At 38.5% G+C, this 26,114-nt stretch overlaps 1 protein-coding gene across 1 annotated transcript in view; it reads right to left on the bottom strand.

Annotated features, from left to right (window-relative positions):
- LOC107093197 (proto-oncogene Wnt-3) overlaps positions 1-26,114 on the bottom strand; it is a 38,749-nt gene that overhangs the window by 6,543 nt on the left and 6,092 nt on the right. Inside the window, exons 2-3 of the mRNA XM_015388085.1 lie at positions 5,367-5,608; positions 540-805 (exon numbers count right to left, since the gene is read on the bottom strand). Of these exons, the coding sequence (XP_015243571.1) occupies positions 540-805; positions 5,367-5,608 (508 nt within the window). The remainder of the gene's footprint in view (positions 1-539; positions 806-5,366; positions 5,609-26,114) is intronic.

The following is a 26,114-nucleotide window of genomic DNA, read 5'->3' as shown; positions in this document are numbered from 1 at the left end:
GCTTTGGTCCAAAACACTCTTTAAATTCTGGTTGTATGTTTAGGATAGTTCTCCTACAGAAAGAAAAAGTTTTGTCCCAGCATCAAGTATAACAAATGTTCTTCCTTGATATCTTCATCTGCTTTCATAGCCCTAGAGAAAAAAGGTAGGGATTCATGTTGTGGTTTACTGCTGTACAGCTGTCTTTTCTTTTTTTTTTTTTTTTTATTGATAGGTTTTCTATTAGATGTTTAAAGCTGGGGATATGCTTTGTTTTATAACCTAAACCTTTAGATGTGTTCATGTTTTCCTTCCTCCTTAAGTGGATGAAAAATATGAAAAAAAATTCTTCAATTCCTAAATTGCAATTGTTATTACAACTATATATTTATTGCACTTGCCTACGTTATAAAATTAAATTAGAAATATATAATTACCTAATACAATCTTGAATAATTTAACTTTTTAATGATAGCCAATAAAGCAGTGAAATAAGATAACATTTTCTTTGATAATCTGAAAAAGATCTTTCATCACTGATTGTTTCTGCATGTGCTTACTGAGCGTCCGGCCTCGTTGTTGTGGCGGTTCATTGCAGACCGGGCATCCGGTCTGTTCTCCATGGCGTCTGCAAACTCCCTGGACACCAGCACCCCGAACTCTGCGTCCTCGCTGCAGCCGCCCCACTTCCAGCCCTCGCCCGGTGGCCCCTTGTGGTGGGAGTCGCAGCCACACATGTTGGAAGTGCCCTCGGCGCAGAATCGCGTCACTGCAAAGGCAACGCCTGCAGAGGCTATTGCATGGACGAACGCAGACTCTCTTGTAGCTAAAGGAGACAGATGAAGACAGACGGGCGGAGAAGAAAGGAGAGAGTGTCAATCTTTGGTTTAAACATGGACAAAGCTGCTGCCAACATCCAGACAGATGTGTTGAAAAGGATCCCTCCAGGCAAAACCCTTTTAACACAGCATTTCATCTTTGGAAAGATCAAATTAATGGACAGGTATTTGCCAGCTGCAGACAAAAACAAGTAGCAGCTAAGAGGGGCCTCCAATTTTCATTTATTTAAGAGTTTTGGGGTTCAGTGTTCAATCATTGCACCAACAATAAAGAATCCCTGCTGTGGTGCTAGGTGGATCTTAGTGACCTGTCATCCCCGAGGTGTGCTGCTGTGCATCTGGATAGTGTTTCAGGAATGTTGTCCCCCCCCCCGCTCCCATCCCACTTCAGAGCCCAAGGGGCTCAGGTGAAACTGAAGCAGAGTGTCGGCCCATTTCTTTCTTGTGTTGAACGGATGGAGTTACGCCTTCGTTCAAGGCAACAGCTTATTATGTAACCTGACGCCATTGTTTCACAATCACAGCACACTTATCAGGACTTAACCATTACACCTCACTAGTGCCGTTGTAGACGCACACCAGTATGACGATGTGTCATAAAGCTGACTTGTCAGGAACGTTTTTTGGCCTGATCTCTCCTATGTGATTTAGTATCTCATATTTTCTGCAAAGGCAAGATGAGAATTAACTTGCTGCAAAACCTAAAGGTCAGAAATTCTTTCGACTCTTTTTTTATTTTTAAGATAAACAAGCGGGAAATTTAGGGTGGCAGTGGCAGTTTTCAATTGATCAGCTTATCAATCATTTAAAATGCTTCAAAGGTAGAAAAGATTGACTTTAATGTGGTGATATCTAGGCTTTCTGAAGAACTTTCAAAATTCTTCTTAAAACTTACTTGCTGTTTTAATACCTGATCACAGTGAACATTTTTACAGTGTGTGCCCACAAAAAATGATGGATGGATTAAAAACCGGTGAAACAATGATATTCAGAAGTCACCCGTGGGTAACTTGATCACCGACAACCTCTCCACAGACGCATGGCTCAACACAGAAAAGCTACCTCCTCCGGACAAGACTCGGCTGTCCATCTACACCAGGCATCCCCAAAGTCGGTCCTCGAGTGCCGCTGTCCTGCAGGTTTTAGAGGTTTCTCTGCTTTAGCACAGCTGATTCTGATGATTGCAGTTCAGCAAAAGCCTGTTAATCAACTATCAATGTAAATCAGCTGTGCTGGAGCAGGAAAACCTCTAAAACTTGCAGGACGGTGGCCCACGAGGACCGACTTTGGCGATGCCTTATCTGCACTTTATGGACAAAGGACAATCTTTTTAGGACAAGAATGTTCCCATTTTGGACAAAGAAGACAGGTGGTTTGAAAGGGGTGTGAAGGAAGCAAACATCTCGCCTGGTCAGCCAGGCCAACAATAACCCAAACGACTATCTTTTCAGAGGCATAGGTAAGTATCTGGTACTGCAGACTAACAGAGAACTCAACCACTTCTCATTACTAAGGGGCGGACCTGTTCTTCTGGTTCAATTTACATGTTTTTTAAGCCATAACGAGGCTCTGTTTGGCTACTCTATAAAACTTGGAACTCAACATTAATCCATACATTTTGAATTGAGAAAGCTTCCTGGATGGGAAGCGAAACGACTTCAAACTTGGAAAACAAAGGCCAGTGTTTATGGAGAATTGTTTGTCAAAGAACATGGAAAACAGCAAAAAGATCCTGGGGGAGGTTCTGGAGAGGTTTAAAACCAGGTAAGTCATAATTAAATATCTCAAACTCTGAATTTCTCACAGAAGATCCTGAACATATTATTATCTAAGCAGTTAAACACAGTGATTGTAGCAAAAAGCTGTTAGGGACACAAATACTGTTTTTCACATGAGATTTTGAAGATCTCAGTGTCAGGGTTCCTGTGTATGAATGAGTGCGAGTTATGCATCTCTGATAGAGAGGATCTTTGTGGGGAACCAGGGTAGCCTACACAGGTGAAAATAATCTTTCTCACCAGAGTGCTGGGCTTAAAAGAGAGCAGAGCCTTCACTCAGTGCTGGATTCTTGTGTTGTTGATGTTTTGTTGCTTTCTACTCCCTTGTTTCCTTTGAATAGTTTCCCTGACATTAATTGTTTTTTTGTTTGGTTTTCAATATTTTTGGATTTTTGCCTCTGTTCCCTTTGGACTTTCATTAAATCATCCAAACTCATCTGTGCCAACTCCTCTCTGCATTTGGGTCCTCAAAGCCACCACCCAACCTGACACTTAGGTCAATTTAGATTAAAATATAACAATTCAAACGCAAAACATGTCTTCTAGATCAGAGGAACAAAACACTAGATGTGATAAAAACCCTGAATGATCCTGGAAGATCTTCATCATCCCTTTCACTGAATGCAGGTTGTTCCCATCCAGACCGAGGTGTACTTATGTCCATAAGTCAAGATTTAACCGATACCTGAGGTCTTATATTCTTTTAGCTGTTGAGTTTTTAAATACGTTCTCATAGCTGCAGTTCTGATATTATTTTGTAATAATGTTTTAATGTCCCTTTGTTTGTGTTGATTTGTGTACAGCAAATGTCCCTCTGTGACACAGTATTTCTATTTTCTATTTCTGAACATCATCCTGAAGACACCATCCTTAAGGAGAGACGGCGAAGACAGCATTATGAGTTTGAGAGTTTTTATTTTCGGCAAAATAAAGTCTAGTCATTGAATTTCAGATGCAATTTAGCTAATAAATAGGGCAAATCTGAAAGAAAACATATTGAAGATTTTTGCAAGTTGCTGTATGAATCAAAACTAACAGATACTGTAACAACATATTCTGTGCTACTGGAAGCACGATTTAAAAAAATAAAGGATGACTTAAGACTTTAGCACAATTTACAGGCTGCAGGTTGGGCGTCCTTTTCTTGCCCTGCCAGGACCAGTCAGACCCTGAAAACTAACCCCCATGAGCCCTGGGCCCCTGGATCTCTGGCTGTTAACCAAGGCCAGCGCTGCTCCTGCTACCTGCTGGGCCCATCAATCCGCCTTTGTTTCCCTTGTGTCACACTGTATTATCTGCACAAAGGACCCAGCGACTAGCGCCCCCACAGCTCCGCTCTGCCCAGAGCTGGCATTCCCTGAACTCCCCCTCCTCCCCCTCTACCCATTTCCACCTTCGCTATGAGCTGAAATGGCGTACAACACAAACTGCATCATCACCCCTGGCTCTCTAGGCATCCGCCAAACAGCAGCGCCAATGTGCACCTGAGGGTGGCGACAGGTGGGTCTTTAGTTTGACTCCATCCTGAAACTTTTTTCCTCACTCCTAAAGGGGCACACTCATCTTTATTCTTTTCCTTTTGCTGCTTCATGCTGAAGAGCTACCGGCCTAGGTTAGGAGAGATCCCCTTTCAGCCGGTTTTCATGACAGAGTCAAAAGGGCGTGTGAATGGGGTGTCCGTGGGAGCTGGACTGTGTGGGGAGCGGACTGGTCTTCATGCACAGTAGGGGTTGAGCGGAGCCCCTAGGCCCTTTTCTGTTGCCTGTAATCTCATTTGGCCTCTCCTATCCCTTTTATTTGACTGGGGAGCTTGAACTGCTCGAACTGCCCATTGCTGCCCAGTTTCCCTCTCCTCTGACACACAGGCTAATTCATTTCCAATCAGCAGGCTCTGTCACAATGCAGAAATGTCTACCTCTGAGGTCTGAGTAGAAAACCTGGTTTTCCCTCTTATATGTTCCTTACATTAGTAGTTCTGATGGAAAAGCACCAGATGAATTTCCATAGTGGGTCAAATGTATTATATATGAATCTGCTTTCAGTTAAAATCAGTGTCTGTATGCTTAGAATTATAATACATTGCCTTGCAAAGGTTTTCATGATTCATTAGACTATAAACTCCAGTTACTTACATACTTATATTTGGAAAGTATGCTGTGAATTTATGTGGTGATGCCTGAGTTCATACTTCCTGGAACCACCTTAAGCTTTAATGACATATTTCAGTCTTTTAAAGTCTGAAATTACAATTTTGCAAAACAGCTGAGATGGAGAACATCCAAGATTCTTTGCTGCATGTAGGACTGGACTTTAATTAGGCCATTTTAAAACATGAAGATGCTTTGATCCATTGTAGCTCTGGCTGTACAGTATGATTAAAGTCATTGCTCTCCTGGAAGGGGGAACCTTCCCTCCACTCTCTGCTGAACAGTTTTTCTATTTACATTAATCTCCCTATCAATTCTTTCTTCTCCTGATAGAGAAGAGCACTCCCATGCCGTAATGCTGCCACCAATGCGTTCCATATAGGTGTCTTACTGGAATGGTAATATGCAGTATGAAAATCTTTGCAGTATATTGTATCTTGCAGGCCAAAATGTTCATATTAGGGCTTTTCTTTTGCCTGTCTGCAAAGGTTTACAAAACTAAAAAAGAGAGCTGTGTATATCATTATGAAAAAGTCACATGACCAAATATTAAAAAGTCTTTTGAAAGACCTGGTATGAAGAAATTATTTTTTTCCCCATACTAATTCAAAATGAGGATCTACCTTTATCCAGCACGGGTCCAAAGATGGCGAGATTGTCCTTGATGGTGGTACAGTTCCACCGACGTCCCCTGAACTGGTGCTGACATTCCTGGATACCTAGTTTGACACCCTCAGCGACACTGGGCATGATCTCGATGTAGTTGCGACAGAAGCGGAGCTGCTTGGGCACCAAGCCAGGGATGGAGCCACACAAGATGGATTGGGAGCCCAGGGACGAGTACTGCTGCCCCAGAGCCAGCGACCTGCATCACAAAGAGATGGATGGCATCTTGAAGAGAGACTGCAGAACATCAAAGATAAGCTTTGAATTTTTCCTGAAAACATTTGAGTTGGATCAGTAAGTTGTGCTTAATGGATCCAAGAACCACTCTTATGGATGGATTTTGCCTTGCGGTTATATTTGGGTTTTTTGTATGGGGCCTATTTAGGTTTTATGCAGCATCTTTCTGTATAGTTTGGACACCTAAGTGGATCCTTATTAGTCCATATGGGTCTCACATTATACTTGAAGCTGCTCTGAATCAAACTTATCAAGACTTTTTGAAATTGGCTGGTTTGTTACAGCTGTAGACATATCTTTGACCCGTTAAATTTAACTAATTTCTTCTCCTATTTGCTCCATATGGAATAAAATAATCAAACCACTCAGACCTGATCTACATATTGTTTCAGTAAATGAAACTTGATCACTTAGTACCTGAGGGGGGGTGGCCACCTATTCTCAACAGCGATCCCTGGCCTCGTACTTAGAGGAAATTATTCTCGTCTTGACAGCTTTACACTTTGCTGCCAGGCCAGATTAGAGGTCGTGACTTAAAGACCCCAAAATATTATAATCGCAGAAAAACCCTCATCTCCATCATGTCCTTTAAATTGTTTCAATGAAAAGCAAAGTCAGGATCAGAGACAATAGCAGCCCTAATACAATCCACCCCACACTGGGAACTACCTCTACTTCGTATTGAGAGTACAGGTGCGGCCTTCCAGGTGAGCAAGAACTAGACAGCCTTTAAGCATCCACCACAACATGCTTTGGCAGACATCCAACCATGAACCCTGCTTTCTGAAAACCTCAGCAACTTGGGCCAAACTGATGGACTCACCTTTTACAGATACTCTGCTTCCTCTGAAGAAAACACAATGACTAGATTCATAAGCAGGAAACTGCATAAACATTTATTTTAAAGATTCTGTGAAAATCTTGAGTCAATATTAGTAAATAATATAGACCGGAGGTCTTCAACAAGGGATTCACAACCCCTAGGGAGTCGCAAAAGTTTTGGTTGAATAGACTTTTTTTTAAATATTCCCTCCTGCAATTGCTTCCACTAATTAAAATGTATTGAAATACACATTAACATGAATTAAACAGACTGTAGTAAACAGATAAATGAAGGCAGAAGATGTCTTTCAGTCTCTTTCAAGCTGGGCACCGTTTCATTCACAACACCTGTCCCATCAACCAGGAATCAAAATCAGAAATACTTTAATAATACCAGGGAGAAATTACTTTCGTTACATTTCTCCATATATGAGTGACTATAGGACCAGTTTGATATAACACAATTTAATACAATATATAATTAGGGGGTCCCCACTCCATCTCGCCATCAGTTTGGGGGTCCTTGGCCTGGAAAACATTGAAGACCCCTGATATAGACTGTATAGTGCTTGCAAACATTACAGGGGAATATGATGGTTCAGATTTCCTTGTAACGATTGTAGATTAAAGTCTCTCCTTCTAGTGTGAAGGTAAACCATGCAGAAAGTGAAGTGAGGATTCGTTTACCCTGGCATGAGATTTATTTAGCAAATTCTTTTCTTCCTGTCTTTGCTAAGGAAACATTTGAATGGGGCTTAATGCCTTGCATAATAATCGGCATTTGTTTTACCAAAAAGAGGGTATTGCCTCTGCTGCAGATGAAGGAGTATTAATTAAAGATTAATAAAACAAAATACAATCTTATATTTTATCAATTAATTTTTCACTTTCTGTTAATCCAAACTAAAAAAAATGTATATTTTTAAAACAACAGATAAAAACAGAAGAATATTTAAGAACATACAAATTCTACGTCCATCGTTATCATAAAAAACAAACAAAAAAAACCAGGCAAAAACTTAAAACTTGCTCTGATGTGCAGAGGTGGGAAGTAACTGGTTACATTTACTCAGTTACATCAGGAGTAGTTTTAGTTTTTACTTTATCTTGAGCAAAAACATAATGAAGTATAATTATTCTTATTTGAATAAACTTTCTGGCCACTCTCCCCATCATAACTTCAATCAGTGAAGACAAACTTGCTTTAAATAAAAATGCACCAAAGAAAAACATCAAAGACAGTGAATGTATAAAGGAGATTTCCTTTTAGTACTCAAGTTTAAAGTTCTTTTTCTATATGTCGGTCATGCCGTGCCATTTGGATAAAGTCAACAGCTTATTTATTATAGAAAATATCTTTAACTTATATTTATAAAATACTGCGTTTAATACGTTTTTTGTAAAAAATATATTTTCAAAAGGGTTTTTTAACATTGTTATCATGTATTTACCATACGCTATTTTTTTTCTGAATCTCTGAAACAAAACAATTTTATATGTTTTAAATTTTACACCATTAAAAAATAATTAAATTAGATGTTATGATGAGTAGCAAGTAGATCAGTCACTCAGTGCTTGAGCAACGTCTTAATAAAAAACATTTTATTACATTTACTTATTAATTTTACTTGTGTTAAAATACAATGAAGTAGTGCAACATGTTTTAGGTACTCTACCAACCTATGCTGTTGTGTTTACTGACCACAGACAAGCCCAAAAAACACTGTTTGGTACAAATGTTTTACTATTTAGTACATCTATAAATTATTTGCTTCTTTCATGGTTCTGAAATTATCTATATCCAATAGTGTGGTGTAGAAAAACATACTACGGGCTACAATCAGACTTTTTAGATCAAAATAAAGTGAAACCAGAAAGTAAATTTAAGTAGGTACACTTTATAATTAAATTCTAAACATTTTTGAAAGTAGAAGCATTTCATAGAAAAATTATGCTGTGGGACAAAAGGTTGCAAATTTAAATTCTTGGCATAGACGAGATCTATGGTTGACAAAATGGCTGCAAGGTCTCTGTCTGTGGCTGCAAAACAAACCTAATCACACACCTTCCACCACCATGCTTGATAATTGGAATGAGGTGTTTGTGCTGATATGGTTTGGGTTGGGTTCCTCCTAAAATTGCAGTTAAAGGTTTTAAATTTATGAAGATTGACACTGTATATAATGAATACAAATACTGATCATTTCAGTTATAGTTGCACTATTTTATATTCTGGCCTCAAACATATTGTAAACAATGATTTTCCTGAATCTAAATAGTCAAATTAAGCAAATGAATGACAACTGTACAACTTAAAATGTGTTCTTTCAAGTAGTTAAACATTCCGAAAATTGTTATTTGTTCTGATTCTTATATTTTTAGTCCAGGCTCATATTAAATGTTTTACTACATCACTATATTGTGACATGAAGGCAATCAAACTGTAGCTGATCGATCAAGTAAACTCGGGTTTTCCTAGTTTGCGAGCTTCAGCCCCGTCCTCATTTCTGGGTCTCGTGTCTCATTTTCATGTTGGCTTCAATTATCTGTAGTAATAAAGTCAGACAATTTGTTAGCCCATCAAGTTTAGCAGCACCACAGACACTGAATAGGATTGAAAGAGGAAATTTTTAACCAGTGGAAGCAGGAAAGGCTGCATTTCATTTCTGACTGTGGGCTGGTGAAAATCATCACTGACTGTGGAAACTTCCCAATGAAAGTTTGATTATTTGGATACAATGCCTCTCCACTCTTCCTCCAGATTCTAGTGCCAAACTAAGTGTATACATTTCTTCTATCAGGAAGGATAAACTTGACCCACTAAGTTACAGTTCAGTCCTTTTTTCTTTAGCCCAGGTTAGAAGCCATTCATTTTCCATCACTTTTATCCCTGCTGGGTTCACGAGGGGTTCTGGTGCTTATCTCCAGCTTTCTACAGGCGAGAGGTGGGGTACACCCTTGACAAGTCACCAGTCTATTCAAGGGCAACACGGAGACAAACAATTCATGCTCACACTCACACCTAAGATGACTTTAGAGAAGCCAATTAACCTAACAGTCATGTTTTTGGACTGTGGGAGGAAGTCGGAGCACCCGGAGAGAACCCACGCATGCTCAGGGAGAACATGCAGAAATACCCCGGTCCGAGAAACGAACCCGGAACCTTCTTGCTGCAAGGTGCTACTCACTGCTCCACTGAGCAGCCAGGTTAGAAGATTCTGACATTATTTCTGGTGATTAGACCGAAGAGAAAGAATAGTGATGTTAACCATTGCCCGATCTCCCGGGGCAAGTAGTTTTTATTGTCGGGAGAGTACAAATTCCATTACATTTGCCCATCGGACAAGTGCAATGATCGCAAAAAATATATATATTATTTATCACTCAGAATTACTTTAAGATCACTGACATTCGATGAAAACGACCCAGAAGCGTTGCCGGTGCCATTTTTGTTGTTTTGTACACATTCTCGCGTGATTTGAAAAAGACGCGTGATTTGAAAAAAACGGGTGATTTTCCGCCAGATGGCGTGATTTTTGTCCACCTAGTGGTAATTGTGATGTAGTTACCAAAACGACAAACAAGCTAGAAAGCGCTATTATATGGCAGTCTTCTCTACAGTGATGCAGGTCATACATAAAAAATGTTCATTACATTATTTTCTCTTAAACATTGGAGAGGTGCATTTAAATGTATAGAGCTAAACATGTTAAATTGGTGACCTGTTATGTTATTATAATTGTCTTGTTGCTGCATTTATTTTGTCAGGGAAAACTAATCCAGTCAGTTAAAAGTCAGGAAATGATGTAAGACTGTGGAAACCCTGTATAAAATAACTATGTATGATGATTCTCTAGAAAAGTCACATTATATTAATAGTATTATCTTGTATAAACATACCGTGACTCTAAAATAAAAGTTATTCATTTGTGACATTGACTTCTGTCTTGTAATTTATCTTAAGTTTTTAACCTGTCAAGTTTTTTTTAGATTTTTAACATTATGATTTATATTTTTCCAAGCACACAACAGTTTAAAGCAAAGTTTAGTTTGAAAAGAATGTGCAGGAATCCAATCCAATCCACTTTATTTATATAGCACGATTTAAATAAACACAAGTTTCCAAAGTGCTGCACAAAAAGATAAAATAAATAAAAGTAAATAAAATAAAAGCAAGGATTGAAAAGCAATGTTAACACGGTAATATAGGCTTGAGTTCATTATCTGACGCATGCATAAACACACCAGGAACCTGTAAACTTAAAAAATACTGAATTACAAAAAACATTTAAAAAACAAACATGTTTCATTGATATATATATATATATATATATATATATATATATATATATATATATACAAAAATGAATATTAGGAACTATATTTATCAAACATACTGGGCAAGTAAAAATTGTTTCTGGGCAAATGAAATGTGAAAGTCACTTTCCCGAAGGGCAAGTGGTAAAAATCCTTAACGTCAACACCAGTGAACAGTTCACTCCCTTTCTGAATAACGAACTTCCCTTTACAAACCCCTCAACCCTGTGGCCTTCTCCTGCATGAGTACCTTTTTTTTTTTTTTTTTACCATGACTAAGCTTTCCATCTAACTAATTACAAATTTTATCAGCTTTTATCAAAATAAACCCTCAAATCACTTTTCTGATTGCTTCGTATAATCAATTAGCTTTAATTTTCTGTTAAAATCCTTATATAAATGAATTTATTGAAGATTCACCATTGCAAAATACAAACTGTTTAAATAAACACCCATATTATATAATATGAAACACAGCAGCATTAATAAGATAGAACCTGCAGCAGCAGTGATTAGTTTCTGTAGAATTGCATCCTTTGTGATGATTTGACATTTGCCTAATGACCTCTCTAACAGGGATTTCTGTTTATGTTCCTCTTTGATCTGCTGGGAGGAGGAGGCAATCATCTCTCCTCCAGGGCTGTGAAATAAACAATATGACTACTGTATTTTTAAGATTGTCCCGCTCATTAGAATGGACAAATCTGCAGATCTCACAGATGAAGCACCATGACTCCCCTGCTTGGTTTAAAGATTCAACCTTGCTGTTTAAATTGTTAATTTGTGGTTTTTGCTGCTACAGTTTAATGATTCAACAACAACGTGTGTTTCTTTTTCACTTGTAATAGACAAAAAAGTCATGTCTTTTAAGCAAAGAGCCATACCAGAGGATGGCCACAGATGTGCCTAAACAAAGAATAATCACTGAGGAATGATGCCAGGAACTATTAGACTTCCATTCAGGTAATTAATTTAATTGCTTAATATTGCTCTTAGAAAAAAAAAAAAAAAGAAAAGAAAAAGGAGACAGAAAACATGTTGGTCATTAACATGCTGAAACAGGTTCCCCCAGCTCAAGCATCTAATGTAGGGTGCAGTAAGAAGTGTGGAGTTTATTCCTATAATTTTGTCAGAATAAAATGATAAAAAAAAACAATTTTAAAATGATTTAAAAAAGAGGAAAGAAATGTTCAGCATATTCTATAATAAATTCACCTACGGTAATAGGAAACTTGAATAATTTTACCCTTAATGTAAACCCAACTATTATAAGAATGCCTCAGAGGTTTTTACAAGATCATGTTATCATGATACACTGGAAAAAATCGAAATATAGGTAGGCCACTTTTTCTTAAAATAAGTGCATTTGTTCTTGGATTGAGGAGGTAAAAGAGACATTTTGCCAATGGAACAAGACAATTTACATTTAAAATAGGAAAACACAATTGCATTGTCTTCTTTCAAGTGCATATTATCTAATTATCTTATTTAAAGAGTAAAAATACTCATTCCATTGGCAAACCATCTCATTTACCTGCTCAAATTAATGATAAATACACTCAATTTAAGAAATTTTTACTTATTTCTAGATCATTTTTCCAGTGTAGTGAACGAGCAGTATCAAGAGGACCAAAGAAGCAAGCAGACAGGTCAGACTGAAAGCTGAGGAGGAGTTTGAAGCTTTGAACGTCAAAAAAGTATTTCATCATCAGATAAAAGTCTCACTGTCATGTTATGGGGATGCTTTTCTCCAGCAGAGAAGGAGGGATACAGTTTAATCTATGATCAGAATATTAAATGAGTAAGGAAAAACATATTAGCACCCCAAAACATGGCTACCAACTTAAATTGACCAAGCAAGAGGCATCATTATGTGATGCGGATAGGTTGTAGAGATCCACAGCTCTGGTTGGAAAAATCTATTGAAAGAGGAACCATTAATTTTGCTTCCCTCTATCTGACCATGTGTTTACCTTTTTCTCTCTCATGGATGAACTTATTAATGAGCTGTTGCTGCTGTTGCTGCTGCAAAGACTGGTTTAAGTGCACATTTTTGTACAGGGCTTGAATCATAACAAGATGGCCGGTGAAAGAAAGTCTTTAGAGGTCCTATATGTAATCTGTGTCTCAGCCATCTGCGGAAAAAAAAACAAATATGCTGAAGAAGGTGAGACCGAAATGCAAAATGCTATATTTTATTTATATATATATATATATATTTATATATTTTGAGAGTGCACAATACTTCTAACACATGATCCAATTGCTGGAACATCATGACGGAAGGATTATGCTGGAGGAATCCTCTTTTCAGCACAGACAAAAGCTGGTAAAAGTTGATGGGTGGGGGGGATACGGCTAATGATTCAATTCTGGAAGAACATTTAACCCTTTAAAGCCCGATCCAAGAATAAAACAAAACAGAAAATTACTTTTTTTTTGGTTTGAAGTCCTTATTTGGCCTTTTAACAAAACATGTAAAAAGAAAAAACAGAAATATATTTTTGATATTAATAGTTTATTACTTTGCGATAAGTCAAGATTATTTTTATTGTAGTCTTCTGCCCTCTGTTATCAGGTATATCTGATTGTGTACAATAGGATTTTGAGCAAAGTTTTTACCATTAAAGGCACACTATGCAACATTTTTCAGTTAATTAATGTGTTCCATAACGTTTTGCATGATTAAATGAGTCATTTCAGGTTGAACAAAGGTATTCTCGGCCGCCCTGGTGGTCTGTGGGGGAAATACCGCACTTGCAATTGCAGGAGCACCGACCCGCACCCACAGGCTCAGAAGTCTCGCGAGAGTCGGTCTTGCTTTACGGCGAGAACTGCTACACGCCCCCAGTTAAAAGCATGCTCGTTGCTAGCACAGTGGCGATCTTTGTGCAGTTATCATGGCGGAACCAGCGAGAAAACAGCGAAAGCCCATGTGACAGAGAGAGGAGTCGTACACGGGTGAACATCGGGCAAGCTTTTTCCGAATGGCGAGAGCTAAAATAAAAAGAAGGCTGCAAGGCTGACGCGGACCTCGCGTTTCTGCTGATGCGATTGTAAGTAACATTGGAATGGTTTCTCTCTGTGTGCATGTTCATACTTTCACTGTGTTAGTCATTCGTTGCCTTCGCCTGTCTGCTAAGCTCAAAACAACCGCGCCTGGCTTGACGGAGAAACCAGGAGAACAGCTGAGCATATTTACGACAGTGCACTTTTACTTTCGCCCTCTGGGGGGAGCCTCGCTGGAAAATCAACACCGGTTGCATAGTGTACCATTAAATTATGCAAAAGGTTTCAGACGCAAAACATTTCAGAAACTGTATGTATCAAATATGATACATTTAGCATTACAGGGTTAAAAGACTGGCTGCTGCAACTACAGCATAAGGTGTTCTGACTCCTGGTGTCAAAACTTCTAGGTGGGGTGGAGAGAATAAACATTTCAGATTTTTTCATAGATTTCCTGTATTTGATGATTTGTCATGTCAAAACCATTTAGAAACACATTAAAAAATGTTGTGACAGTAGTCTGGATGAACTATCAGAGTGTTCATCAGTACATCAGAGGATGTAGAGGATGCAACATCTCAACACAAAAAGTCAATTTATTACAATCACAGCTAAAGTACGCCTAAGGCTCCTGACTTTCTAGTTTCTGTTCTAAAGTTTGCTTTGTTACAGCAGGGAATCAGAGCTAAACACTAACGTGAGTCCCACCTGTTTTGCCTTTAGAGCTGCTGTGGTTAAACATGATAGCCCCATAACAAGCCGGCATGATCGACACAGATCCACAACAAACAATTCTCACGTTTCATCTAGTATGTCCACCTTAAGGTTCTTTTATTTCAGTAAAAATGTAAAAAAAAATTAAAGGCAGCCATGCATGAGAAGAAAAATACATTTGGCCTACACTGAGATGCCACCATGCTGAGGTGGTAACTCATCAATCTAGTCATGTTCTTGTCATGCGATTACCCAAGCATATGCAGCCACATCATCTCACCTGTCTGTTCTGATCCAACCGATATCACACAGTTTAGGTGCGGTTGACTTCAGTCTGTCTGACGGCTCACTGACTAAGGAGCTTAATTACACTGTCTGCTAGTTTGGTTACTGCCCAATAATCTCCTATTTGTTGGTCACAGCAAAACTTGTCAGTTGTACACCTGTGCAGAATTCTAAACTTTCCCTATATTTATAATATCTTTGGTTTTATTGTTCTTTTTCAAGGAGCCGAAGGTTCCTCTAATTATGTATGTAAGGAGTTGATGCAGTCAACTGGTTTTCCTTAGATAGAAAACTTTTAATCGATTTGACTGGATGATCTGGTGAACTCTAAAGTGCCTGGAGATGATGTGTTGAATTGGCACTATATAAATAAACTGAATTGAATTGGTTCATCCTGTACATAGATTTTTTAGCACTAATGATACTATTTTTTTTATTATTGGTAAGAAGCAGCCAAAGTCCAGAGAAAAACTGTAAGAGACATTCAGCAAGCCTCCAGAATTGCTCATTGTGATAGCATTCAAAGATGAAAGTTTGCTTGAAAGGAGAGAAACAGATAGGGATGGACAGTAAAGTTGTAAAATGCAGTATATTTGTATTCAGATCTCCAGTCTTAGACAAACAAACATCTTTCATATCCTATTAGGATGTAAGTAAGTAGAGGATCTCTGATGGAATCAATTTACCGACCACAAGAGACTCTGCGGTGGAGGTGTTTAAACTGTGAGCTGTGAACCTACCAGCCCATTTGTCTTTGTTTCCAAAAGATGTGCCTAACTTGATCCTTAAGCACAAATAAGATGAAAGAGATATCGTTTTGGCTAGGTGCTAATGAGAGTCTTAACCCTGAGGGTTCATGAGGTGTATTGTGCAAACAGATACACATGCAAACTCATGCAATTAGACCACATGTGTGCCGTGCTGATCCCGCCTGCTCTGCCTCACTTCTCGGAAGCCACAAGCAACATGTCTTGACTGAGGGAAGGAGCAGTAGGTGCAGAGACCTCCGGAGAGGCTGAATGCCGAGGAAATCCGCTGCAGGGGGAAGAGACGCGAGGTGCAGAGGCAGCAAACGGGAGGACTCGGGAAGTGTGTGCCCAGACTTGTTTGGATGGGGCCTCTGTTACCCTTGGGGGGAGAGGGGGGTGTTACCGCTCTGTTGGGGGTTTTCTGAGCTTCAAACACTGGGCGGGTGTGAAAGTATGATAGGATACTGGAAACCACAGAGATAAAGCAAAGGGATTCCACCATGTAGCTTGGTGGAGAGCTGAATATCTCTCCATCTCAAGCCTGTCAACAATAATGGAAGACAACCTCTTAAACAACCTGCTTCAAACAGCGTACACTTCGGAACTTCTAAAGTATTCGTTTGACTTTTGAGGAGACACAACATAAGTGAAAGTGAATGTGTAAAGTCAGATGCATGTAGCTGTGCTTTTTTATAAGAGACTCACATAGTGTATAACTTTTCCTGTTTCTATCAAGAGGCAGCTGTTTAAATTGACCCTCACCAATTTGAACCTCTCTAGTTTAGGTAGCTTCTTTTAGGAACAAATAGGAGCCAAATTGCACAGGACGATTGGTACCAACCATGTGTCATATCATACCTTCTGACTGGAGATTACTCAGATTTAGTCATTAGCACCCAGGACAGTTTAGTTGGTTTAGTCTGGGGTGGCATTTCATATTTCATTTTCAAAAGTCAACTTCCCCACAAAGATATGAACAAAAACAATTAAACAAGGGTGTAATTCAAACACTTGTAAAAAGAAGGAAAGGAATTTTTATTTTTTTTATTTTTCACTTTATCCTTTTACATTAGATCTTAAATGACTATGTAATGGAGGTGGGGCTGATAAGGGGTGCACTGGGTAGCACTTCTGCCTTGCAGCAAGAATATTCTGTGTTCGATACCCGGTCCGGGGTCTTTCTGCATGGAATTTGCATGTTCTCCCTGAGCATGCATGGTTTCTCTCTGGGTTCTAACTAGCCCCGTGAGACCATCCTGATCTCGTGAGCTTTCAAAGTTTCACTCCCTAATCAGTCTGGAGACTCTCCGTTGAAGAAAATTTGGAGCCGTTCCCCAAACGAACGTCCAAACAGCGTTGGCTTTGAGGCGGGTTGAGGTGTGACGCAATGAGAAGCGCAACAGTTCAGTCTAAAGAACATGGCGGCTTCAGCCGATGAAACTAGCGTTAGCGTGGCTTTCGAGCAAGTTTTATCGGAATTTTATCGGAGTATTTCTTCACTGAAAGAAGAGCAAAACACTGCTGTGGAGGCTTTTCTCAGAGGAAAAGATGTTTTTGCTCTCCTCCCGACTGGTTTCGGCAAGAGTTTGATCTATCAATTGGATTGTGCCTGGCTTGTGGTTGTGTTTTCGTCGTCGCTCTGTTAGTACGTCATATGCTTCGTTGATCTGATTGGTTTATTTGGCCAGTCTATCACCAACATAGGCCAATCAGCTAACCAGTATTTTCGCCCCTTCCCAAAATTACTTCTAGTATCCAGATGGATATGCGGAGCAAATCCATCTGGCGGAGTCAGGTTAGGTTCTAACAGGACGCAACAGAAAACTGATATGTAATATTTGTCACAAATTCAACCTTCTCCCCTGGTCAGTCTCAGTCTCTAGAGCTAAATCATCTATAAACCCTGTGGGCTGAAATGTAGAGATGAACCAGGATTCTTTTGTCTGTATTCTGTAAACCAGTTATATGCAGTAATAGCAGTATGCTGATGAAGGTTCTCAGTCATCCAGGTCATAGTCATAGATATTTTTTTATTTTTTACAGAATAATAGCAGTAGTTTAAGGTATGCGCTATTTATAAAATAAAACAGTGGGGCAGCAAGAAGATTCGGGGTTCGAATCCCAGCCTGGGGTCCTTCTGCATAGAGTTTACATGTTCTCCCTGAGCATGTGTGGGTTCTTTCCGGGTACTCCGGCTTCCTCCCACAGTCCAAAAATATGACTGTTTGGTTTATTGGCTTCTCTAAATATGCATGAATGGTTGTTTGTATTGTTTGTCTCTATGTTGCCCTGCGACAGACTGGTGACCTGTCTAGGGTGTACCCCGACTCTCGGCCATTGACAGCTGGAGATAGGCACCAGCACCTCTGTGACCCCAGCTGGGATAAAACATGATGGAAAATGGATGGATGGATGAAATAGAGGCAGAAAAGAGACAAAATGCTGACAACCTTCTTTCCTACTATATAATAAATGTCATGTAAGGAGCAGATCTTCTTTTATCTACAAATAACCTGATTATAGTGTGCACACATTTTGTGTGCATATAAAGCTCTGTTGATATGAAACTTATATTTGAATGCCACTGAAGTTACTTGTTTCTTTTTAAAATGACATGTTTTACTCACAGAAACATTGAAAATCAGACGAGGATAAACAAATATAAACCTCTTGACAAGAATTTTGACATATTATGCGCTGTTATAATAGCAGAGTTGTAAAATGCTCCTAATATTAGCTCTGCTCTTTTAGTTTTGTTTTACAGCTTTAGGGATGTTTACCACTTGAAACTGTTTAGAAATATATCAAATATTTTTTAACTGTAATAAAAAAATTAAAAAACCTATTCCAATAAACAGAAAACCAACTTGAATGACTTAGCATGATATTATTGATGGTAAATCAAATATTTTCTCAGATCCTCAGAGAGGTAGAAGAGCTTTACGATCATAGGTCTGCAGGTTTTTTGCAAGATCACCTTCCAAGTTGTGCAAGTTTTTTTCATAATTTCTTTATAAAATTTCAAATGTTTTTGTAAACTATAGGGGTGACAAAAAATAGCTTACAAACTTGATTTGATTTTCATGTTCTTTTTTCTAAAACTGTAAAATCTTTTCATTAATGTGTTTAACTAATATATTTTTTGGGAAAAGGTGCAAAGAAGATCCTAATGATTTTATTTTGATACTGTTTTTGTTTACTTCTAAACAGCGCCAGTGCATTTATTATTAATATTTTGGGTTTTTTTTGTTGACTTTGTCTGTACTTTAATTAATTTCCAAGCCAGTTACTGATTATATATGGTAAAAATAAATGTTTACCTTTTTGTTTTGTAAGCCCTTAAACTTGAACCCTTGAATCTTTTATAAATAAAAAAAATCTTTAAAGCTAAGACAATAAGAAACTCTGCAGATATAGGGACATAATTTAGTCAGATTTCTCAGATAATAGTATTATAATTTAACAAAAACAATAAAACAATTTTCAGTGATCATAAAAACACTTTATTTGGTTCAGCGGTTTAAAAATGGTACATTATGATAGTGTTTAAGTCCGACGTTTATACATTGAAGGGTTTGAAAAACCATAACCTTAAGTTCTAAATGATCTTATTGAGCATTATTTTCTTCTCATAATTAGGTGATATCAAAACAGTATACAGCAAAGCAAAAGCATCTCAACAAGTGTACTGTGATGTCACTGACCATATATGGTGGGAGTGGGTGTTTCATCACATGGTCAATAGAGAAATACAAATAAGAAATCTAAAATGTTTTTAAATTTATACAAATTATTCATTCTTATTGTTATTTAACATAAACTAGTTAACACAAAGCTATCCTACACTGTTTGAGATAAATAAAATCTATAATCTGGCTTAGTTAAGACAATAAAATGAGCATGCTCTTATTGAATTGTTCAAAAACCACTTTCTGTTTTGTGAGACACAAACCGGTTATTCATAAATATTTACCGTTTGTGGAAACCCAAAAGATACCTCCATTTACTGGTGTTGGGTATTTTACCTGTACCATTTTGTTGGTTAAGGTCTACAGTAGATTTCACTTCCAATCCTCTGGTTCTCTCTTTGATTACACACACACCTGAAACGAATGATTGAATTCCCTCCTTATATGCTCCATCCAAATCAGGCAAATGGGTAAGACACTTTAACCAAAGGTGCCTAATCTGTGGCTATGATAAGTTCTATCCAAGTGGTGCTGTGAAGCCTCTGTCATATCTTGACGATTTAGACCAGCATATACCTGACAGACGAAAAATAGGGCAAAAACGCCGGCGTACGTTGGATAAGTTGGAGCATGCTCAAAATGTCCTGACGCATGCCAGCGTATGCTCATACGTGGGCCATAAGTTACAGGTAAGTTATCTGATCGTTGACATACGTTAAGTCTAAGTAAGTCATAAGTCATGGTGTCTGGCTTATCCAAAACCTATGAGTAACTTGTGCGTAACTTCTGCGTAACCTGTTTCTAACTTACAGCTATTGTATAATGGCATACTGGCAGCGTTTTGGTATAAAAGGGGGTTCACAGGAGGAAACCGTTCTCCTCCAGACTGCATCTCCATCATAGGGTGAACGAGAAGGTAAGTGTGAGAGATCATCCCTGCATTCACGTCCGAGGCCAACAGACTTCCTAGCAGAGAAGACGCTGAATCTGCTGCGATTGCAAACCTTCTTTTTTTGTTTTTCTTTTTAGTTCTTTTTTTTTTGCCGTAAGCAAAACAGCAGTTATGTTAATATCGCAATCAAAGACATCTTTTTATGCAGGCCGGGCGCCTCCAGGCGCATCAGTGCTCCCTTCAGGACACTGGCTTGTGCATCATTTCATGGGCATTACGCTGCCGGGCCAGAAGTTCTGGTATTGTTATGAATACGCTATATATACTCTATGTATACACTATGTATTCGCCCAAACTTGAAAAAAAATTCATAGAAAGTTCAGCTTATGCTACCGTATTAGGAGATTCTGTGACGTTGGGCTTACCCTGTCTAAACCGGCAAGGTGTGACTGGGCACTCAGTGAGGAAGGAGGTAGGAAGAGGAAGCAGGATGCTTCTTATCAATAGTTCAGTTAGCATTGGGACGTCTCCACATTCCTCTTCGCCGCTTAGAAGCTATGCCATTTCTTTCAATTCTTCAAGTGATAAGATGTATAGCCACAGCCCACCTCACAGAGTTTAACACAAATTAATTATTTCTTCATGTGTACTTTGCGTGACACATGCTAATACACACCTTCATGTGTTTTTTGTTTTATAACGGAAAGCTTCAGCTATTCTTATATTTGTGTAACTTTCTAGTGTCTGGAAGAACCATTTTGATAGGTATCATCCTTGTGCATTTCCGTCCGTTTCTGATGTCTGTAAAGGGCAGATTGGACTCCTGCAACCGCACACATCAAATGTCGCTTGGGTCTGGTTGCGAACCAGTTTTGCTGGTATGCTTCTGCAACATCGCTCTGGAATTTCTAGGGACGCACAGCAGTTTCCTGCCAAAGCGCAAGGGGGAGCCCATTCGAGAACTTGCAAGAACTTCAGCAGATGGTCACGAGAACTTCGTTTTGGCAGAGACCTTTGCATCTTTATGTAATTTGTCTTAGGCATCCTACAAGTGGTTGTACTTCCGAACTTCCTCGATTAACTTTTCGTCCGAGTTGTCCGTTGTAGTTGTTCCTCTGTTTTTAAAAATGGTTTGCCCCGGTACTAAATCGAGAAGGACGACCATACAGAGAGCCTGAAAGGCATACTGTACCAAGGACCAATCACAGCTGCTTTTTTTGTCTGCGCACTTCCGCTTGAGGTCTGCGACTGTCCAACGCGTAGTCAGGATTTTTTTTAGGTGCGCAACGATGTTTGCAGAACCTCTGTGCAGGGGGCGTGGTCACACACAGAGACAGATTTCATGGTTGCAGAGGCTATGCGTCAGAAGCATAAATTGGCCTAAAGGCTGAAGGCTGTCCAGATTCAGCGCAGCGTCAACAGCGCCTTCCCTACCCGGAATAATGTTCTTACAGTTAACCCCTTGAATGACGCTCAAATTTGCTCAGTTTGGAATCAGGCAAGTCCAGGTTTTTTGAAGCAGCATCTAGCAGGTTCAGCACACCTGACCTAAAGGGAGGGAACTGAGGGACTCTGGTCTACACTATAAAAATGTTACGTGATTCATGTAAACAAGATCTACCGCTGGGTGTTATATTAGTAATATTCTGATTTAAACAAAGATCTTTATGATTCTTCACAAGGTTAACCTGACCCAAAATGATGCATAAAGTTTATAGATATTGATATATAATAACTATAAAGTGAATTTCAATATTTATATGTAAATTTGTCTAGAATTAATAATGATGGTTAATCACACCAGAGGATAAACTAATAAACAATAGTGTAAAGATTTGGTACAAGATGTCCTCGTTTACAGGCATTAAAAAGATAAATACGGACAAAAATTAGGAAAAATATGAATGCTAAAATTGTAAATCAGCCTTCTGTTAACTAGTGTCTCTGGTTTGTGTTTCTAATGTTACTAACTCCTCATTAAGATAAGTAGCTAACTGCATAACATTAAATCTTCATTTATTTTGTAATTCATTTTAATGGATCCTGTTGGAGGAATAAAAATGAAGTCATAGTAAAACACAGTTAATGTTTTCATTGTTGACATCTTAAATTAACCACCTCGAAAGCAATACTGTAGAAATGGAGACTTTTCATCAGCACTCTGACATAAGGAAGGTCTCAGTAGAAGAACTCTCGGTTCATTGTGAGTATATAAAGCAAGATTTCTGCTTTTTTTTAAAACTCCATTAGTCTCAAATAACACCACAAAAAAATCATAAGATTTGTAGCTAGATGAAAAAATATAAAGTCTAAAAAAAATCATAAGAGCAGTGGTTTTCCTTGCCCACACATAACAATTAATCAGTCAGAAATATTCCAACAGAGGGCAGAGACATGCGCCACCACACGCTTCCAAGGATCCTAGAAATTAGAGTTTGATTACTTTAGTGTTTCACCATGTGCTGTTTGTGACTTAAGTTTGCCTTTAAAGCTTCTCCTAAATGAGCTGTGTGAACACATTCAGCCTGTACAAACAGATTTAATGCTGGCATCAGATTTGATGAAATGTTGTGGAATTTCATTGTGTTTGCCCGCAGCAATTATTGATGACGGGCGCCAGTTGCTCTGAGCTATGTCTGAATAAGTTAACTTAGTTTTTTTTTTTGAAAAGTTATTAATAATGTTGGCTTATTCTGGGTTTGTGCCTGAAGCCCCAAGCCCCAAGTGTGTTCCTCTAAGAGAGGGCTTCTGCAGCAGCAGTCTGCAGAAACTTTGTTTGCATTAAACTCAGATCCACCTCCGGTTTACCTCTATATGTTGAAGTTGAAGCACAGCTTTGTCAGATTTGCCCGGAGGACATCATGAGGCGCAGAAGGCACAGTGCACCGGAAATGCTGCCATCAAAGTGGCATATAGAAATCCCTTAACAGACTCAATGAAAGTAAAGGAAAAGTCGTTTGAAGGAGATTAACTGGGACAAAGCAAAGTTACCAGCTTCCCTCCCCAGGTGGATGAATATTTTTCTAGCAGAGGCTGGAATGTGTCTGTGTTTTGTTTCTCCTTTATGAGAATTGATTTGTAGTCCCATTACATTTTTAAAATCAGACATTGAATGACAAAACTCCAGAATAAGTTGTTTTATTTAGCCTGGTTTTTTTATGTTGTCTTCTTATATTTGCAGTGATGTTGGGACAAAATAAAATCACATATTGGCTAATAGCAGTAAAAAAAAAAAAAAAACTTGCAAAACTATTGAATGTCTCAAGAAATAAGTCAATAAGAGCAGCAGCTCTGCATGAATAAGGTAATTAATATGATTTTAAAGACATTTCAGGTGAGCAAAAAAGCAGTCAGATTCTGTTTCTGCGAAAGTCTTTGGGAATTTTGTGAATTAGTCAGAAGTCAAAGTGCAGATGGTTAAGAAGAAGCAGCTTGTCGGCGCTGCTACATAAATCACCAGCAGCATCTGATGCAACTGATAGTGGATTGTTTGGAATCCTTAATGGAACGCAGAGAATTTCTTTGTGAAAATCTCTAACCTCTCAACACTTCTGTTGAAATAAATCTATAAAACCAAACGCCTTTTACTTTCTCATGGGTGGTTAGTTAAAAAATGTTACAAAAAAAAAAAAAGTACAATATTTGAATTTAATTTGACTTTTTTGGCAGAACACAAGTTTACATGAAATACTAGCAGGAGCAAATGTGCAGGTTTGCAGAGGTAATACCTGGACTGACAAATAAACCCAGCTCTAAATCTAATGGAATTAACTACCATCCATGTTTTAGCTTGGTCTGTTTTCTCTTCCAAGCTGCTCAAATTGGACAGATTAAGGTAACTTACCAGTGATGCAACAGCATGAAAATATTTTACCCCAGGTTAGGCAAGTCCCAACTAAGAGATGATTAACTTAATATTGATTTAGATCCAAACCTTAATCTGGAGCTAAGCCTTTTTTATAATCAACTATGCTTGGAGGCATGCAGTTTTGGACGGTTCTATTTTACGAAAGACATTGAAAGTCTTAAAAAATATCATATCCATATGTATTAATCATAGTCATGTGGAGCAACGTTGGTCTATAACAACATGATTAGATCGCAGAGTTGATTTATTGGCTAAACATTCATGATGCATATTTCGCATACCATCAAATCCTAAAGGTTCCTAACAAGCATAGGCCTGAGCTCTACTGCAGAGACCATCGGAAAATGGAAATGATGTGTATGCTGTGATCAAAAAGAGACGGATAATATCAGCATAATTATCAAGTAAGTGTTGGAATTCATAAGAAGATTAACAGGAATCCTGCAGATGGTTTCCAAAAGAATGCAAAGACAGTTTTACCGCCACTGACAGGCTTAAGGCTGGTTTATACTCAAAAACCAGGTCGTCGCAATTTACGCAAATGTTCCCTTATCCCTTCTGCAGACACTCTGCTGCACCTCTCAAAAACTGTATGTGACCGCAGACAGTGCTGCAGACAGGAGGCCTTTGATTGGTCAAATCTACATCCGATCTACCCTACTGTATGCATATTTCCTGTTTGGTACCGTACCATCTTGATTTGTTTTTCTGACCGCCATTGTGGAAAAAGACTCATGAAGATGGACCAGCTAGAAGAGCGAGATGCACGAGAACGCTGGGACGCTTTTTCCACCTGGATCCCTGCTCTTTTTCGCACCTTGCAGCCACTTCCTCACCGCCTCGGTTCTATCTAGACCCACAGCTAGTTCGTTATTGTCCCTCTTTTTTTTTTTTTTTTGGAGTTTTTACGGCACTTGTTGCTCGTTTTTAGGACAGTAAGCTCACAGGAAAGGGGGTGTGAGAGAGAGGGAGAGACATGCGGCAAAGGACCACAGGTTGGATTCGAACCCCAGTCGGCCGCATCAATGACTAAGGCCTCCGTACATTGGGCGTGCGTGCTAACCACGCCCGTGATAATCCCTCCTTTCTTGTGGCGTGGAATAACATAGCTCCCACCACGCTTCAAAATTGGCCATAAATCAAAAATATCTGCATTACTGCTGTATGTCTACATGGAAATCTGTGTTATCATAGTTTCTGTTACTTTTCTTTCCTTTCATTGCTTTGTTCCTAGATATTTTCTACATTTTAGACCATTTTTGGGATGGTACTGTTTGAATATAAGTAAGTTTTCTTCATTGATGCCAATCATGTAATTTGCCCTTACATGATTGGTTGATTGATTTTAAGTATATAAACTCATGTAACTAATAGAGTAACTTATTGTTGATGCTCTTAATATGTAAATAGTTCCAGTGTGTTAAGTGTTGATTTAACATTTGCAGTACCTAGCTATCTCTTTTATAAAATTAGAAAGTAACTAAATGTATCTTAGTAGAAACTACATTTCACTTTTCTGTTCGTGATTTATAAATATAGCCTTCTGCTAATACATGTGCATCCTTTACATACAGGTGAGATCAACCATGTAATGAAAACTTTAGATAAGAAGAGTGTCTCAATGCTTGTCCTCTAATGATATCTTAGCCTCTAGCCGTTGTTGTTTTTCCTTTGAGAAACAGTCTGCTATGTGTTTTACAGCAGCTAATGGCGGTGTAGCAGGACACTTTGTCATTTCCTTCAGAGGCATGATGCTTGTCTTTTGATGGTTACTGGAGATTATGACTCACCTTGACTGCTTTGAAACACCAGAAACTTCTGAAGATCTACTCCTACTGTAGCTTCGTTTTGACTGGATAATTTGTTACCTGCTTTGTTTTAGATGAGTACATATAACAACCTCCAATTATCTCATATTAAAATCAATTTTTAGCTTCTCCATTTGAACAGCATAGACCCTTTTTTGGAGCCTCAATGCTATATGTATCTATAGCCACATATCTATAGATAGATAGATAGATAGATAGATAGATAGATAGATGATAGATAGATAGATAGATAGATAGATAGATAGATAGATAGATAGATAGATAGATAGATAGATAGATAGATAGATAGATAGA

The sequence above is a fragment of the Cyprinodon variegatus genome, unplaced genomic scaffold, assembly GCF_000732505.1.
Source record: "Cyprinodon variegatus isolate N-32 unplaced genomic scaffold, C_variegatus-1.0 Scaffold18, whole genome shotgun sequence".
Lineage (NCBI taxonomy): Eukaryota > Metazoa > Chordata > Actinopteri > Cyprinodontiformes > Cyprinodontidae > Cyprinodon > Cyprinodon variegatus.
Note: the sequence above shows the minus strand (reverse complement) of the source record. Positions and strands in the feature narration are given on the sequence as shown.